At 42.6% G+C, this 17,712-nt stretch overlaps 1 protein-coding gene across 9 annotated transcripts in view; it reads left to right on the top strand.

Moving 5' to 3' along the window:
• Positions 1 to 17,712, top strand: part of FBXW7 (F-box and WD repeat domain containing 7) — a 281,649-nt gene that overhangs the window by 135,166 nt on the left and 128,771 nt on the right. For 7 of the 9 annotated variants that reach the window (XM_037897397.2, XM_027833416.3, XM_027833417.3 and 4 more), the window contains one exon: positions 16,493 to 17,059. The exons of 1 other annotated variant lie outside the window; for it this stretch is intronic. In XM_037897397.2, the coding sequence (XP_037753325.1) occupies positions 16,562 to 17,059 (498 nt within the window). In that variant the 5' untranslated portion in view covers positions 16,493 to 16,561. Of the gene's footprint in view, positions 1 to 12,035; positions 12,042 to 16,492; positions 17,060 to 17,712 lie in introns of those variants that run through there. One more of the 9 variants, XM_043545824.1, reaches the window with a different exon arrangement.

Here is a 17,712-nt window from a genome sequence, read left to right as displayed (position 1 = left end):
TGTACTAAAAATTGCTTCTGACTATGCTTCGTGCGTACACTCTGGAAAAATGTTAAATGAACACTTCCCTCTTTGATATCAGAAAGCACACGTTCTGTTTCAGATGCTTGTTTACTTTATTTTTATATCTGTCTGTCTATAATATATATTCCATTCTTTGCGTGCATACACCCCATGCTCTTGATATTTGAGTGTGTTAGTCAGCAGTGTCCATTGGGACCACACATGTCCTTGTGCTCCTCAGTAAGCAGCACCCCCACAATCCATAGACAGAAAGAAAATGGCGCCTGACATTTGGCATGAACTCTTATGTACATTGCCATGGGGAGGATGTCAATTTGTGGATTAGGTCTGCTGCAGGGCGGACACATTCAGGGGTTGTGTGGAATTGCCTTATGGGCTGCCAGTTGGACCAACCTGATGGACTTCAGTTTTTTCCTTCGCTCTGGTATTTTTTTCCTGGTACCAAGACTTTAGGATGTCTAACACCAAGTTTCCAGCAAAGCCCCCTGCAAGGGGACAATACCTATAAATGCCATATGCCTCTCTTGTTTGGAGGAGTTATATATCCCAAGCAAATGTACTATCTGTAAATCCTTCTTAAAAAGAACTTCAAAAGTCAGAGAAGCCTGTTTATAGATAGTTTTTTAATGGACAACTCTGAGAGACTGACTTGGGATCCTGGTGCTTCTGGTCCCCTCGAAAAGTTTCATCTCTTTCCAGGAGTGCTCTAGAGCTGCATTTTCAAAGGCTTTGGCTTCTGTTTCTGGCAGGACAGACAAAAAGCTTTCTGAGCAAAAGGAGCATCACTCTTTGGGGATAGTGAGAGGTGGATCTACTGTGAAAACTTTCACTACAAACAGATTTAAATCCCCTCGTTGCTCCCATTCCAAGGAGACTTATCGGCCAAATATGGTTACTGTAAGAATTCTGAGGGAGCATGCTACTGAGTCTTCACTACCGTTATCAATGTACTTAATTGGTCCCTACCTCAGCACCAACTGCTTTGATGTTAACTACCACAGTACCAGCATCATTGGCGCTGGCAGTTTTCCTAACGGTCACATTGGTGCCAACAAAACTATCTACACTCCCTTCAGTGCCAGCTGTATCAATGCTGACTACATTGGCACAATCAACGTTGATGCACTCCACTCTGGCTCCAATGTTTGTGGCACTGCCCTGTTCCGTACTGGTGAAGTATGTGAAACATGGATATTTAGAAGTTTTGGAGGAAACTGAATCACTACTCTTCTCTACAAGTGTGAACAGTCTGTCATTGATACTGTGACCTGCAATACCTTTGATACCAGGTGTATCACCTGGTCTGACTGCTTCTACAGTGTAGGACCCAGACTCTCTCCTTGCACCCTAGCAACCCAGTTTCGATGGATGTTGAATGTTCTGTTTTCTCTTCATCTGAGTCAAAGAGGAGTGGACAACATTCTCCTACATATTGGGCTGCTAGGAGCTACTGTCATACTAATAATAGAAATAATATTCCTGATAGGCCCCTTTTTGTGATTTTTATGGATTGGGAAGAGAATCCAGGATTCATTCAACAGAGACTATTGGGTACTCGTATGCCCTGGTATCGTACTCCATGACCTTCAGACCCTTATCCCTGTAATGTTCCAGAGTTGCCTGGTCCTTGAGGGTCCATACTGACTTTAGAATGCCACACCTCTGTATCACCCACCCCCGACAGAGGGAGGCAGTACTCTTCCACAGCTCCACAACGTGCTCCTCTCAGGTGGCTTCATGAGAACCTGCCTGTTCTGAGGAAGAGCTTCCTGAAATGGGAGATCTACCTGGGCCAACAGCTCTATCATCCTTGACCCTCCACTCCATCTAACCCAATAATTTGAAAAATTTTCAGGACTTGCTGAGAAGGGTAGCTGAGGCTATACAAAGTCCTCTTGAGGAGGTGTAAGAATCCTCACATAAACTGACATACTTCATTCACCCATGTCAGGTTTTGTTCATTCCTGATTAACCAGGTACTGTTGGATCTGGCAAGAAATGTATGGTAGACACCTGCAATTGCTGCTCCTATGTTGAAGAAGACAAGCAAGAAATACGAAGTCTTCTCTTCGGCAGCAGAATTTTTCTGTTCATACCTGGTACTGGGTTCCTTTGTACTGGTTGCAGCTAATGAGAAAACCAAATAACACAGAATGATACTAGAAGAACAAGAACCAAAGCATCTTGTTTTATTTGGCCATAAAACCTAGTCTTTGTTGAGTGCTGATCCCTTTATATATTCCACTCTGGGTATGCATGCACACATGACTGGAGAGTTTTTGCAAGCAATGTCTGTTGGTCCACACCTGTGCCCCAGCTCTACTTGTGCGCCGCACCAAAAATATAAGTGGAAGGGAGGACCAACTGCCAGTTCTCTCTTACCACTTCATGGACTGAGTCAGAATCCTCCAATGTCCAGAGCTTCTCCTTTCTTTCCATCCTGTAAATATATGCAAAGTTATATTATTCTTAGTTTGCTGTTAATTGGAGTTTTTGATGGTTGTAGTTATAGTGTTAGAATCTCCACTCCAGGGAACCTTCCTGGTCGCCCAGTGTGGGACTTGGATTATGCCCAGGATTTCAGGTTTCAATACCTGTGTTTTTGCCCTTGCATGTGTGGTGTTTTGTACGTCGGGGAACACCCAGCACCCCCATGTTCATTCTTATAATATGATTGTGTGGTATCTAATGAAAAGTTTGTCATGTCAGGTGTCTTCAAAAGGCTCTTGATTCACTGAGCATTGCTGTTATAATAACGTTATAGTAGTTGTTGTTATACTAATGTTATAGTAATGTTATAGGTTGTAATTTCATGTATATAGTTATGAGGCTGAGAATGTGTTTTCATGGCTTAAAGCAAGACCAGGCAAAAACTCACCAAAAGCAGAGGGGCAGTTCACACCTCATCAGGGCATGTATGGGACAAACCCAGCCTAGCCTCACAGGAACAAAGGACACTGGCCTAGACAGCAACAGAGGATCTGTTGGACTCTCGAGTGAGTCACCCCCTTTCCTCTGGTCAGTTTGGGACTGTGATGAGGTAATGCTCACCTGACTCTGAAGGGGAGGGGGCTAAAGCCAAGAGGGAAGAAAGGACATGAAGGAGAGACATTTGCCATGCTCTTCCTCTCTCTTCCACCTCCATCTACAGACATCACCACCCAGCGACTGAAGCTCTGATCAAAGGGGAGAGCCTGGCTGAAGGGAAACCAGCCAGCCTGTGGTGAGAAGCATCTAAGGGTATGTCTACACTATGAAATTAGGTCCATTTTATATAAGTCGATTTTTAGAAATCGATTTTATACAGTCGATTGCGTATGTCCCCACTAAGCGCATTAAGTCGGCAGAGTGCGTCCTCACTACCATGGTTAGCATCGACTTACAGAGCGGTGCACTGTGGGTAGCTATTCCACAGTTCCCGCAGTCTCCGCTGCCCATTGGAATTCTGGGTTAAGCTCTCAATGCCTGATGGGGCAAAAACATTGTCGCGGGTAGTTTCGGGTACATGTCGTTAGTTGTCCCTCCCTCCGTGAAAGCAACAGCAGAAAATCATTTTGTACCTTTTTTCCTGGGTTACCCATGCAGATGCCATACCGCGGCAAGCGTGGAGCTTTAGGTACAAGGTCGCATTTTGCCTTTTATGTTGAGTGCTAGCCGGTATGGTGACACATCACACACTGCTGGGCAACAGAATTTGGTTTCCAGTCACCCATGGTAAGCCTTTTGGTACACGGGGTTGGCTTCTTATTTCTTCATAACATGTGGGAATGTTTTCAAACTGCAGCGCCTTCCTTTCCCATAGCAAGCAATGGGTTGGGTTTCACATTCAAAAGGAGGGGCTGCGGTTTTTGGGTGGATGTGCAGCATACACCTACCCCCACCCCACCGCATGGCTATTCTCCGGGATGATCCTTTCACCCCTCCCCCACGCTATGTGGCTATTCTCTGGGGATGATCCCTTTTAGCCAAGCGCAAACAGCCCAGCTAGAATGGGGTCCTTTTACTGTTCCCTTACAAAAATTCCCCTATGTCAACCAGGTGACCATGAATGATATCACTCTACTGAGGCTAATGCAGAAAGATACGACCGAATGTTGCTTGAATGCGACCAAAACCAAGGACCATTCGCTGCCATGCTTTGTGCTGCAATGATTGCAGAATACTTGGCGTGGTAAAGCGTCCTACTGTGGAGGACGAAATAAGGCAGCCCTCCCCAGAAACCTTCTGCAAAGGCTTTCAGAGTACCTCCAGGAGAGCATCCTAATTCTTCAGGGCAAATCAAACATTAAACTCAATTGCTTTTAAACCCTGTACTGTAGTTACAAATGTACACTCACCACAGGTGCCTTCTCCAGCTTCAGGGTCGGGGAATCCACCTTGCGAGGGTATTGGCTCCAGGGTGATGAAAAGGTCCTTGCTGCCGGGGAGAATGGATTCACCGCTTGCCTGGTGCTCATTCTCCTCCTCCTCCTCTTCCTCATCCCCAAAATCCTACTCCCTGTTGCATGAGACTCCCCCCTTGCAGGTGTCCACAGACAGTGGTGGGATAGTGGTAGGTTCCCCACCTAGAATGCCATGCAGCTGATCACAGAAGTGGTATGTATGGGGCTCTGACCCGGAGCGACTGTTTGCCTCCTTTTGTCTTTTGGTGGGGTTGCCTGAGCTCCTTAACTTTCACACGGCACTGCTGTTTGTCCCTGTTGTAGCCTCTGTCCAACATGCCCTGTGAGATTTTGGCAAATATATTCGCATTTCTTCTTTTTGATCCGAGTTTGGTCTGCACAGTTGCTTCTCCCCATACAGCAATTGGATCCAGTGTCTCCCTTTTGGTCCACGCTGGAGCTCGTTTGCGATTCTGGGGGGACTACATGGTCACCTGTGCTTCTGAGTTTGCCACGCTGACCAAACAGGAAATGAAATTCAAAAGTTCCCAGGGCTTTTCCTATGTACCTGGCTAGTGCATCGGAGTTCAAAGTGCTGTCCAGAGCGGTCACAATGGAGCACTCTGGGATAGCTCCCAGAGGCCAATACCGTTGATTTGCGTCCGCACTACCCCAAATTCGACCCAGCAAGGTTGATTTTAGCGCTATTCCCCTCGTCAGGGAGGAGTACAGACGTTGATTTTAAGAGCCCTTTAGGTCGACGGAATGGGGTTGGTTGTGTGGACGCAGTCATTTTTAAATCGACCTAATATGGCTAAATTTGTCCTAACCCCGTAGTGTAGACCAGGCCTAAGTTTGTAAGGGCACTGGAACTGTTAAGATCAGCTTAGAATGTGTTTTGCTTTTATTTCCTTTGATCAAACCTGGCTTGTTATGCTTTGACTTATAATCACTTAAAATCTATCTTTCATAGTTAATACATTTGTTTGTTTATTCTACCTGAAACAGTGCGTTTGGTTTGAAGCATGTCAGAGACTCCCCTTGGGAGAACAAGCCTCGTACATATCAATTTCTTTGTTAAATTGACGAACTCAGATAAGCTTTCAGCGTCCAGCGGGCATAACTGGACTTCAAGACGGAGGTTCCTAGGGTTGTGTCTGGGACCGGGGATATTGGCTAGTGTCATTCAGTTGCACAATCCAAGAGGCAGCTTACATGCCAGAGGCTGTGCGTGAACAGCCCAGGAGTGGGGGTTCTCACAGCAGAGCGGGGTAAGGCTGGCTCTCAGAGTCAAGGATTGGAGTGACCTAGCAGATCACTGGTCCAGATAACACCAGAGGGGAATGTCACAGCATGTTTTCAGTCAGGGGTAACCACCAGCACTGCCTCTACTGCCCTTCGGAGGCACATATTTCTGCCAAGTGCAGTATTTGCCACTCCTTCCCCAGCCGACTGCAGCAGGTGCAAGAGCTCTAACTTCAAAAATACTTTATGGAGAATGCAATGAGACCCCTGTCAAACCCTGTCTGTGGAGACCCCTTGTATGTAGGCTGGAGTTGGCAAGGAGTGTGTGTCCTAGCTCTCTGTCTGATTCTTGAGTGGAGAGAGGCACAGGGAAGGACCCTTTGGCTGGGCCCCCTTATGAAAGTAAGGGACACTATCTCAAACTCAAAACCAGATGCCCTCTTAGACTCTCTCTAAGAGGAGAGATACCTTGCTGACCATGTCCAAGTTGGTCAAGTCTTCATGCCAGAAGGACTTCTTAAACTGCATGACAAGACTCATAGGAGCAAGACTTCTTCAGTACTGGTCTCTGCATTGACCCTGACACTAACTGCAGTACCACCTAAACGGAAACACTGAGAGCTGTTGAAATAGTCAGGTCAGAGACTCATTGACCAGCAATATCATCATGACCCTGTAAGGAACTGCCATCTACCATCACTCTGGTTGTGACAGATCACGACCTCAGAAAGCACTTGTGACTTATATCATTCCAGACAATATTTTCATCCTGGACCCACAATCTCCCTTGTTATCAGGGAGATAGACTTCTGCCAGAGTGTTTGTATCTGTTCCATCCCGTAGCCGCATTTTCATCTCCCCCGATCTGCTGGCACTACTGATGGATGTGGAGCCAATCTTTTCATCTTCAGTAGCATTGGCTGTATCAGTGGAACCAGCTTCCCCTTCACCTAGGAAATTCAGCCCAGACAGGGGATTGAGAATCTTCTGGAACCAGTCTAAGCTACGCAATCATAGAAGATTAGGGTTGGAAGAGACCTCAGGAGATCATCTAGTCCAACCCTCTGCTCAAAGCAGGACCCAACCCCAACTAAATCCTCCCAGCCAGGGCTTTGTCAAGCCAGATTCAATCCAGGACCCTCAGCACAAACATCTGGATATCTTTCACCATGAAGGCTCCAGTTGGGGTGCTCTCACAGTCAATGAAGCCATTCTAGAACCAGCTAGAACTGTGTGGCACACACCTGCCACCTTGGGAGAGGGCAGGGAAGTGGTACTTTGTCCCAGCTAAGGAAGCACAGTTCTTGTTCTCTCACCTTGCTCCAAACTCCCTAGTGTTGCAGATGGCCACTGAAAAATTCAGGCAACAGCACCTAATAACAACTCCCACGGATAAGGAAGCAAACATCTCAGTGTTACTGGGAGAAAGGTCTTTGCATCTACCACTGTACAGTTGAGGATCTTGAATTATGAGGTCTGTCTCACTAAATATGATTTTCTGAACTACTCTAGAGTTTAAGGACAAACCTCAGGAGGACTGGGCTCAATTTCAAGCCGTTGTTGATGAGGGCAGACTGGTGTCCAGGACCTCTTCACAGGCTGCAGTCAATGCTGCTGATACGGCATCGAGATCCTTCACAACTGACATTGTGATGCGGTTGGAGTTGTGGTTTTGATCTTCGGGGGCATCCAGGAAGATTCAGACCACAATTGAGACTAATTCCATTCATGAGAAGATGGACGAGTTTCTGCACATATTGAAAGTATCTAGAGCAACACTTCTCTTCCTGGGTATTTATACACCTTCCCCAAAGAGGAAATATAAACAAACTTACAAACCAAGACTCTTACCTCAACCCTTTTATCACTAACACTCCTATGAGCCACTTTGCAAATGACAAGGAATGCAGAGATCAAAGATATCTGGTGCCTCCCACTCCAGCTACGACTACCCGACCTCACCCTTCAACTAAGAGACGCTTTTGACATGATGCCAGAGAGCTGTGAACTAATATCAATGGCACCTCCACCCAATTTATGAGATTTATTTGAGGTCATCTAGTGAAAATTTTCCCAAAACTGGGAGGTGATATCTGTCACTCATCTGATGTTATCATTCATTCTAGCCATACCATGAAGTTTCTTCGCCTATCTCTCCCAAAGCCCCCATGTCCCTCCCTTTTCAGGGACCACTCTCATGAGGGAATTCTCTTTCAGGTGGTACAATCTGTTCTTCGCTAAGGAGCAATACAGCGGGTACCCTCTCAATACTGGGGAAAAGGGTTCTATTTAAAATATTTCCTAGTCCCCAAGAAGAACAGAGTCTGGAAACACATTCTTGACCTGTGGTAACTCAACATTTTTATTTGCAAACTGAAATTCTGCATGGTTATGTTGGGATTGATAATACCGTCCCTAGAAAAAGACATGTTCATGGCTCTCAATATGAAAGATGCATACTTTCATGTGAACATTCATCGCTCTCATAGAGGATTCCTCAGATTTGTAATAGGCCTCCATCACTAGCAATACAGGGTGCTCCCGTTTGGGTTAGGTACAGCTCCCCAAGTCTTCAGAAAAGTGTTTCCAGTAGTAGCAGCTCAGCTCAGACATCTTCTCATACAGAGATGACTGGCTTCTGACCAGCAGGTCTCGCCTGGAAGTCTTGACATCAACCTTGTCACTGTTTAATCTTTTAGCATCCCTGGGAATCTGTGTAAACATGGAAGAGTCTACCTTGACTCTGACACAGTCCGTGGAATTTATCAGAGCAGCTTTGGATTCAGTCAAGACAGGGGCCTGCCTCCTCATGGACAGATTTCGCACCATGTATGTTCTCAAAGAGCTGGTTACCTGCAATCCTCAAACATCAGATTGGGTGCACCTTGCTCTCCTGGGCTATATGGCATCATGTACTTATGGCATGCCTGAAGGCTTGGCTTCGAACAGTATGTACACTGAGCAAGCACAGCATGAATAGCATAGTGGCAACTCACTCCAAGATGAGGGCCTCTCTGGCATGATGGAGTGACGGTGGACACGTGTGCATGGGAATTCCCTTTCTGTTTCCCACATCCGATAAGATGATAATTACAGACACCTCCCTGATAGGCTGGACAATCACACAGCACAAGATACTTGGACGCCTCAGGAAGTCAGAATGCACATCAGTCTTCTGGAACTGAGAGTAGTAAGAGAGGCTTGCAAAGCATTTCTACAGTCCCAGCATGTTCTCATAATGTCAGAGAACCTAGCCACTATTTCTATCTAAATCAGCAGGGAGGGGCATGGTGGGCCCTCCACCCTGCATGTATAGAAGCTGTCAGTTTATGGAACTGGTGCATACAGAATCACATCACCTTGTTGCCACCCTCTCAGGCACCCAGAGTTCACTTGTGGACCACCTCAGCAGGCATTGGCCACCAGTCACAAGTGAGAGTTACATGATTCAGTAGTTTAACAACATCTTCACTCAGTGAAGAACCCCAACTTGGGACCTGTTTGCCTTTCAGCAAAGTATAATGCTCCAGAGGAGCCAAAGTCAGTACACCGGGGTGGTGATCTCTTCTTGCCTTGGGACAGATTGTCAGTTATGCCTTTTGTCCCATTCTGCTGCTATCTCCAGTTCTATGGAAAATTCTAGTAGCCAGGGCACAAGTCATCCTCATTGCCTCTAGATGATCCAGACAAGTTTGATTTCCAAGCCTCCTACAGTTGTCATCCCATCCACGGTCAGCATTCAGACCTTTCCAGATCTCTTGACCCATAAAAATGGCAGGGTCAGGCATCCAATCCCCAATAATCTTCATCTCATTGGAGATCAGTATTGGAATGGACACTGAGCTTAAAATGCCACTGCTCTGAAGCTGTATGCATCCTTAACAATAGCAGGAAAGACTCTGCTAGAAAATGCTGTGTAGCCAAGTGGAGGCATTTTTCTATCTGGGCCCAGCAAAATCATATAATCTCCAGAGATAGTTCAAAATAGTAGAAATATCCACCATCTTCTTACCTTCAGGACAGCAGGCCTTTTCCTTAGCTCGCTATGGGTTCATCTGGTGGCAATTAGTGCATGTCACCCCGCAATGGATGGTTACTCAATCTTTATCCACCTGATAACAGCCAGGTTTTTGAGTTCCTGATCAGAATCTTTCCATCAGTAAAGAAACCAACCCCTTGCTATGGTCTTAATTTAGTGGTCCCCAAACTCACTAAGGTACCCTTGGAACTGTTAGTCTACATGTTTCATGTCTCACCTGTCAATGAAGGTCACTTTCCTCATTGCTATCACTTCGGCTAGAAGGTTAGATGAACTTGGAACATTAGTGCATAGCAGATCAGCCATTATGTTTCATAAGGATAAGGTCTTGCTATGACTGCATTGAAATTTGTTTCTAAAATTGTTTTGGAATTTCACATAAACCAGCCAATTCACTTAGCTGTATTTTTCCCAAAGCCCTGTACCTTGAGTGAGGAGAGACCACTTCATTTCCTTAACATAAGATGAGCATTGGCATTTTACCTAAACAGAATGAAACAGATTAGAAAGTTACTGAGGTTGGTTTGTTGCCATAGCAGTACAAGTACAAGCTGTATCCTCTGAGTCTCTAAGTGGATCTCTGACTGTATCCCACTCTATCAGTTAGCACAGTTTACCCACATGGGATACAGGCTCACTTTATAAGGACACAGGCAGTTTTAGTAGCATCACTTCAAAAGGTGTCCCTGGTTGATATTTGCAAGGCAGCTGTATGGAGTTCAGTCACACATTCACAGCACATTATGCCTTGGGTCCAGAACTCCTTCAGTGACTCATCCTTTGGAACAGTGGTTCTACAAGCAGCTATTCCACCTGCATTCTCGTTCCCCCTTCCTCCTTTCTGACTACTGCTTACTAGTCAGCCACAGTAGAATACACATAGGACCAGCACTCAAGAAATGAAAGTTACGTATTTGTTGTAACTGGAGATCTTTGAGATGTGGGGTCCTTATCTGTATTCCATTATTTGCCCTCCCTCTGATTTGGATCATGAGATTCATTTGTGGTAGAGAAGGAATTGGAGAGGCTGTCAATCCTCCTCACCCCTTATGCCCTCAGTGGGGAGCACAAGGAGAACTGGTATGGACCAGTGGACGCTGTTTGTAAGAATTCTGTGGGCTCACACCTGTGGTGCACATGTGTATCCACAATGAAATATGGATAGGGATCATACATCTTGAAGAACTCCAGTTACAATAATGTAAGAAACTTCACTTTCAGGACGTCTTCATTTTAGAGTTTCAGATGACCAAACACTACTGGCCTGTTATGATTTTATGAACTATAATAAGTTCTCCATTTTTTCTTGATAAGCTACCACAAGAAAACTGCAAGTGTCCTTTGCAGAGGGGCATTTAACAGCAAGAACATCTCCAAGTAGCACTGGATGCTGTTGACAGTATTCTAATATTGTGGTCACATTAGTAGTTGTGAGAAGGGAATCCTGGCTTCAAAGTTCCAGGTTTCCACATGAGGCTCGATCAGTGGTGGAAATCAGCCTTTTGAGGGGCTGAATCTAAATGTTAAATGTAAGATCTGGCCAGACTGTATCCCTGAGATTTGTGCATAGATCTTGCTTTTTTCACATGCACATGCACGCTATGTAATGGAGGGATAAAAATTGATGAGTTTTTAAAAATTGATTTTTTTAAATATAAACCACATGTTTTGTATTTAAACTGGATTTTATTTAAATTAAATAGAGGCTTATTTAAAAAAACTATAAAATTAAATTTGAAATTATGACAACTTATGTTAAGATCTAAACTACTTATAATATATTAAAATATTTTAAATACAAAAAATTAAGCAGTACATGTTTGCTGCTGAAGTTTGAAAGAAAGTCAAACCACTGAATTGGTAGACGGCACTGGCTAAGCACCTAATACTGAAGTTTGCTGAAGTGCTAAACAAGCTTTTGTTAGAAGTAGCCTCTTCTGCAGGTGCAGAGAAAATATTTTCTTCATTTCAGTTTATTCAACTAGTACAGTTCAATGACTAGTTTATCCAAAGTTAAGAAATCAGTTGAGAGTTGAAAAAGTAGGAAAGCTTGTTTTCCTCTTCTAAAAACTAGGTGTGAGAGGATGGGATCTACTGGTTTTAAAATTGGAAGGATATGGTGAACAGGACACAGTATGCTCAATTCACTAGCTACAGATAATACTTCCTTATTTAATAAATCAGTCAGTTTTAAATGGGAAAAAAATGTTTTGGTAAACTCTTTGGTATACTTTTTTTCTTCTGTATCCAGCACATTTTAAGGTTTTATTTAACTAATTAAAAAAAACTGTGTGTTGGTGCATTTTGAATTGCTATCCGAGCTTGACACAAAGCACAAATAAAAAAATCTGGTAAATAAGAAATGCACCATTCACCATTTTCTAATATAATAAAAATGTAAAATATTAAGAATTTTGAAACAATATTTTAATATATAATTGCTTAAATAAATGTGTTTAGATTTAATATATCCACCTGGTTAGCAAAAAGAAGCACCAAATTTAGTGCAAAGGCTATATTTAGTTTCAAATCAACATGTTTTAATGATTACCAGCCAGTGAAAATCAACCTTTCTTTAAGAAAATAACTAAAAAAATACAAGTGCAAAACAAGATTAAAATTAATGATTAAAATAAAATTTTCTGGCTTGCTGATTTTAAATCATGATTAAAATCAGGAATTAAAATTGCTTTGATTTAAGTCAACCCACCTTGCCATGTAGAAAGGGCTCAGCCAGCTCAGAAGGAGCATCTTTCCCAGTTGTTTCTGGGACCTCTGTGTACTGCTCTTGACAGGGTCAGGTGCAATGCACAGAGAGGAGAAAGGACTGAGCAGGTATTAGTAGGGCTACTGTTGGGGAGGGCCTAGGAGATGCTCATTCTTTCATCCATGTCTCCCCCGCTCCCCCCCCATCTGTCTCCCTGGGGAACTGGTATTACTTGTTCTCTGGAGTGTTCTCAGAATCTGGGATCCTCCTTGAAGGGGATGGTCTTCAGACAGCTGTGGCTGGGAGGAATTCATGTAACTATACCTCCACAGGAGCTTTTCTGCTATGAAGGAGTGTCATGGGGTGGGTGGGGTACAGAGACTCTGTGTCAATGACTCTGCCCTGTTTCAGATCCATGGGGATCCTCCAGGTTGTTGGGCAAGCTGTGCAGCTCATTGTGTGGGAAGAGAGGGGCTATTAGTAAGATGAGTACGTTATTTTGCTTAATTACATAGTACTAGCGGTTTTTTAAAATCAGAATTTGGACTAAACAGGTTATAACTGTTTCATTTATAATCTATTCATATCTCCATTTTCATAACTTACAAATTTGGTATTCTTTTTGGTGTCTGAAAACTTGTCAACTGGCAAACAATTAAAAAAATTTTTTTAGGATGCTGTTGGATATAATAAACAGTAGAAAGAGGAGAGCATATTTAGAGTGAACGTATCATTTTGACAAAATGTGTCATCTTGTATATTCTTAAATTCGTGGATTAATTCAAAATACAAATAAATCAGTTCTTTTTATTGATTTTGGTGTGAAACAGCTGTCAATTTTGATTTTAGAATGTCATGTACATTGTTTAGGTTTTTAATCTATACATCTGGTAAAATTATAAGGACAGAGAAATAAGGAATTAAGAGGCAGATAACATTCTGTATTTATTCATAGGTAAGGTATTATTAAAACTTGATTATAATCTGCTTTAAGTGGCTTCAGTAGTAACTGTCTGTGACTTGATGCCCAGAAGGAATCTCCCTCTAGTGGAGTGAGATGAGAATTTAGTTAACAGATTTCCTTTTTAATATAGTTTTGATTATACTACATTATTAGTATTATTGTTTTTATTGTTTCCATATAATACACTAAGATCTGGTGGTAATCAAAACTTTAAGAACTTCATAGTTCTAAGCATAATTAAAAAAAAATTGAAAACATACAAAGTGTTTGCTATACAGTGTAGTTATATAGAGTTTTGGTTTACACAATTCAGAATATTCAATTAAATATCTGTGCCCTATGAAAATATGTATTATACTAGCATATTATCCCTGTTTTGCATCATTTCTTTAAAATAACAAAACAAAGTCTAGATTTCAGAGAAAATATTCTTACATCATTTTGTGTGGGGTTCAGATAGGTACATAATACAGATTATAATGTAAAGTACTGATAGTATACTAAATTTTTATTAATAACACAATTAAAATTTATATTTACCATGTTAAAATTAACAGCATTCTCGCCACCCAGTGAGAGTTCAAGGACTTACAGTATTCTGAAGCATTCCTTCTTACTAAAGTGTCTCTTTATGCAGCTCTTGGATTGCTGAAAAAATCACAGTTGTCTCGTAGAACATTTCACTTGAAATTCTGTTAGGGGGACACAGTCTTGCCACGCTAATTGCTCTGTGTTGTGTAATTGCCTGTGTGTCTCCCACCTCACTTACTATGCATCTGTCTCCTTATAGTGGAAAAGGGTTGAAACCTGGCATTGGTTACAAAGCACTTTTGGGTGAGGCTCTTGGGCTTCTGTTGTGGAGGTCAGACTAGGTGATCATAATGGTCCAGCTCCTCCCCATCAGCCCTTCTCTCCTTACGGTCTCTCACTGTCATCCTCTGTGACTTCAGCTTCCATATTGATGATCCATCCCTGACACCTTAGCTGCATGTTTCCTCTTGCTCAACTTGTCATTCGCCCTGCAGACCTAGTTCAACTCTCACTTGCCAAAAGGGCCATTCACTTGACTTGGTCTTCACCAAGCATCCATCACTCTCTCTCTCTGATCTCTCTGTTGCTGAGTTCCTCCTGGTCTTTTTCAGCATTGCCTGTCAGCCCTCTGACTCTGCGTTTCTATGACTTCTAGGACATCAGTGTTGCAGACTTCTTATCTGGTCTCAGTTCTCTCCTCTTTGTCCTTACTTCCATTGATACAATTGTTGATTCTCTCCGTTCTTCGCTCTCCTTCACTCTTGACTTTTTTGCCCCTCTCTCCCATTAGAAGGGACAGCTCTGCTAACCCGCAGCCCTGGGTCATTCCCAACATCTGACTCCTCTGCTCTTTCTCTTGTGCTCTGGAGTATCTCTGACAGAAATCCCATGATCAGGCTGGCTTCCTCCACTACAGATTGGTTCTCTCCTACTTCAGTTCTGCTATCATCCTAGCTAAACAGCTCTGCTTCTCCATCTTAATTGAGTCCCATGTCCTCTGTTCCAGCTGCCTATTTGTCACCTGTGACTCACTCCTCAAATTTGCCCCTTCTTCTGCCTCCGCTTCTCTTTCTGCACAAGATCTCGCTGACTTCTTCCAAGAGAAAATTGACAAGGTATGGTGTGATCTTTCGCCTCCCCTTGATTTGCTGCCTTTTTCCTCTTCTACAGCTTTCTCCATCTCTCCTGTCAGAAAGACTGGAGTTTTTCATCTACTCTCCTCCTTAATCTCCTCTTTTCACAGTGACCTGATCTCCCTTCTGTGCACTCTCATCCCCACCTTACTCTTCTCACCTTCTCACTCTTCCCTGTCTCTTCTCCTCACAATCCAAACATGCTTTGATCTCTCCTATCTTAAAAAAAAAAAAAAAATCCTTGACCCCATTTCCCTTTTTCTTTTCATCTCTAAGCTCATTAAACATGCTGTGTACAATCACTGTGGGAGTTCTTCTCCATCCTAGACTCTGTACAAATCTCGCTTGTGCCCCTTGCACTCCACTGAAACTGCACTTGCCAATGTCTTTACCTCTTCCGCCAAAGCTCAGAACCAATACTCCATCCTCCTTGGCCTGGTTCTATTGTTACTAGCATAATGTAAATAATAATATTGCAATGTTAATGGGATACACCACAAGTGTGCATGTTTTTAGCGGGATCCTTCAAGGATCTATTCCCTGCCCAACTCTGTTCAATTTTTAAAAATCAGTTTTCAAGGGAAAAAATATAAAATCATTGCTGATAAAGTTTGCTGATTACACAAAGATCAAAGTGGTAAATAGTAATGTATGTTATAGAAGGAACTGGATGGCTTTGATTACTGGACAGTCCAGCTGCTTTTTGTGTGTGTGTGAACTACAGCAAAATACAAGGTCATACATAAGAAAAACAAAGACTACATACTCGTGTCTTGGAAAGCAGTGACTATGGGATAATGCTAGATAATCAGTGGAACGTGAGTTCCCATTGTGATGTCACTAAAAGGGTTAATATGATTATTGGTTGTATAAACAGGGTGATATAGAATATGGGTAGGAAGATGGTGTTAGTGTTGTATGTTGCTAGTGAGACCATTAATGGGTGTTGTAAAAAAGCTCCAAGAGTGACTTTTGATGTGGAAAATATGTCTTAGATGAGACAGCTATGAAGTTTATAGGTAGCTCAAGTGATAAGACCTATGGTTAAGGCTGCCAAACACCTTCCATTATAAGACCCTGTTTTTGATTGCTCGCAACTGTGCCAAACTTGACTGCCCTGGGCTAAAATTTTCCTTTCCAAGGGTCTGACCGAGACTGAATGTTTTTTAATGTCAGCAAAAACACTTCTGTGCCTCACTACCAATATTCATGATGCTACCTGCAATGTCATATTTAACAACCCAGCCAAACTTTTTCCTGGTATACAGTTGTTGTCTTTTTAGAATGTTGTTGTACTGTGCTACTGACATGGGTTTTTTTGTTCACATTTAAATTATCCGTTGCTAATTTGTAGTTGGAATTTTAAAATGTCAGAAATAAGCCAATTATATAACTAGTAAAAGAATGATTTAATAAAATCAAGCACTATTTTTCTAATCATTCTCCAAATTTTCTTTTTCTCCTTAGAATGTGAAAGCATTTGCATCATCAGATAGTCTAGCCAAGGTCCAAGAAGTAGCAAGCTGGCTTTTGGAAATGAATCAGGAACTGCTGTCTGTGGGCAGCAAGAGGCGACGAACTGGAGCATCTCTTAGAGGTAATGCTTCCTCAAGCCAAGTAGATGAGGAGCAGATGAATCGAGTTGTGGAGGAGGAGCAGCAGCAGCAGCAGTTACAACAACAAGAGGAGGAGCACATTGCAAGGAATGGGGAAATAGGTGGAGCAGAGTCTGGACTTGGTGACAGAATTGAATCCCAGCAAGAACAGTTAGAAGAAAACAACAATAGGCTTATTGCAGTGGATGAAGAATCCACTGGTAACCAAGAGGAGGAGGAGGAAGAGGAAGAACATGGTGCTGAACAAGAGGAGGAGGTGGAAGAAGAGGAGGAAATGGACCAGGAGAGTGATGATTTTGATCAGTCTGATGACAGCAGCAGAGAAGATGAACACACTAATAGTAATAGTGTCACAAATTCAAATAGTATCATGGATTTGCCCATACACCAGTCATCTCAATTCTACATAAAGACAAAGGTGAGCAGCTTAATTTCATTTTTCTATTTTGTACTTAAGATGTTGGTCACTCGGGATTAGAAAATAAATTGCACATCTGATTTACTCTGAAATCTTTTACTGATTTGAGTATGTTATCTGCTAGAACAATACACTTCTGGGAATACGTTGATTCTTAACATAATATACTATGTCTCACCTATTAATAATCAAACTCTTTAGACATGTTTGATATAAATAAATAAAGCTGTTCATAGACTGATAGAAGTAGAAGTCTGGAAGGGACCTCAAGAGGTCATCTAGTCCATCTGAGGCAGGATTAAGTATACCTAGACTATCCCGGAAAGGCTTGTCTAATCTGTTCTTAAAAACCTCCAGTGATGATGATTCCACAACCTTACTTGATGATCTGTTCCATCGCTTAACTATCCTTCAGAAACAAAGCTTTACGTATTCGATAGAACACATTCTTAACTTCTTTCATATCATAATCCTACAGTCTCTCTAAAATGCACTAAGGAACCATTTATGACATTTTCGTTCTCAAAGGAAGCATGAGAGCTTTTTATATCAAAAGACGGACTGGACAAATGCACTTTAAACTAGAGACAGGAAATGGGAGAATGCTCAGCTCCTCATCCTAGCCAGCGTCAAGTGACTTCCTTGGCTAAGTA

This window comes from Chelonia mydas, chromosome 4 (assembly GCF_015237465.2).
Source record: "Chelonia mydas isolate rCheMyd1 chromosome 4, rCheMyd1.pri.v2, whole genome shotgun sequence".
Taxonomy (NCBI): Eukaryota; Metazoa; Chordata; order Testudines; family Cheloniidae; genus Chelonia; species Chelonia mydas.
This window is presented reverse-complemented; position numbering and strand designations above follow the sequence as displayed.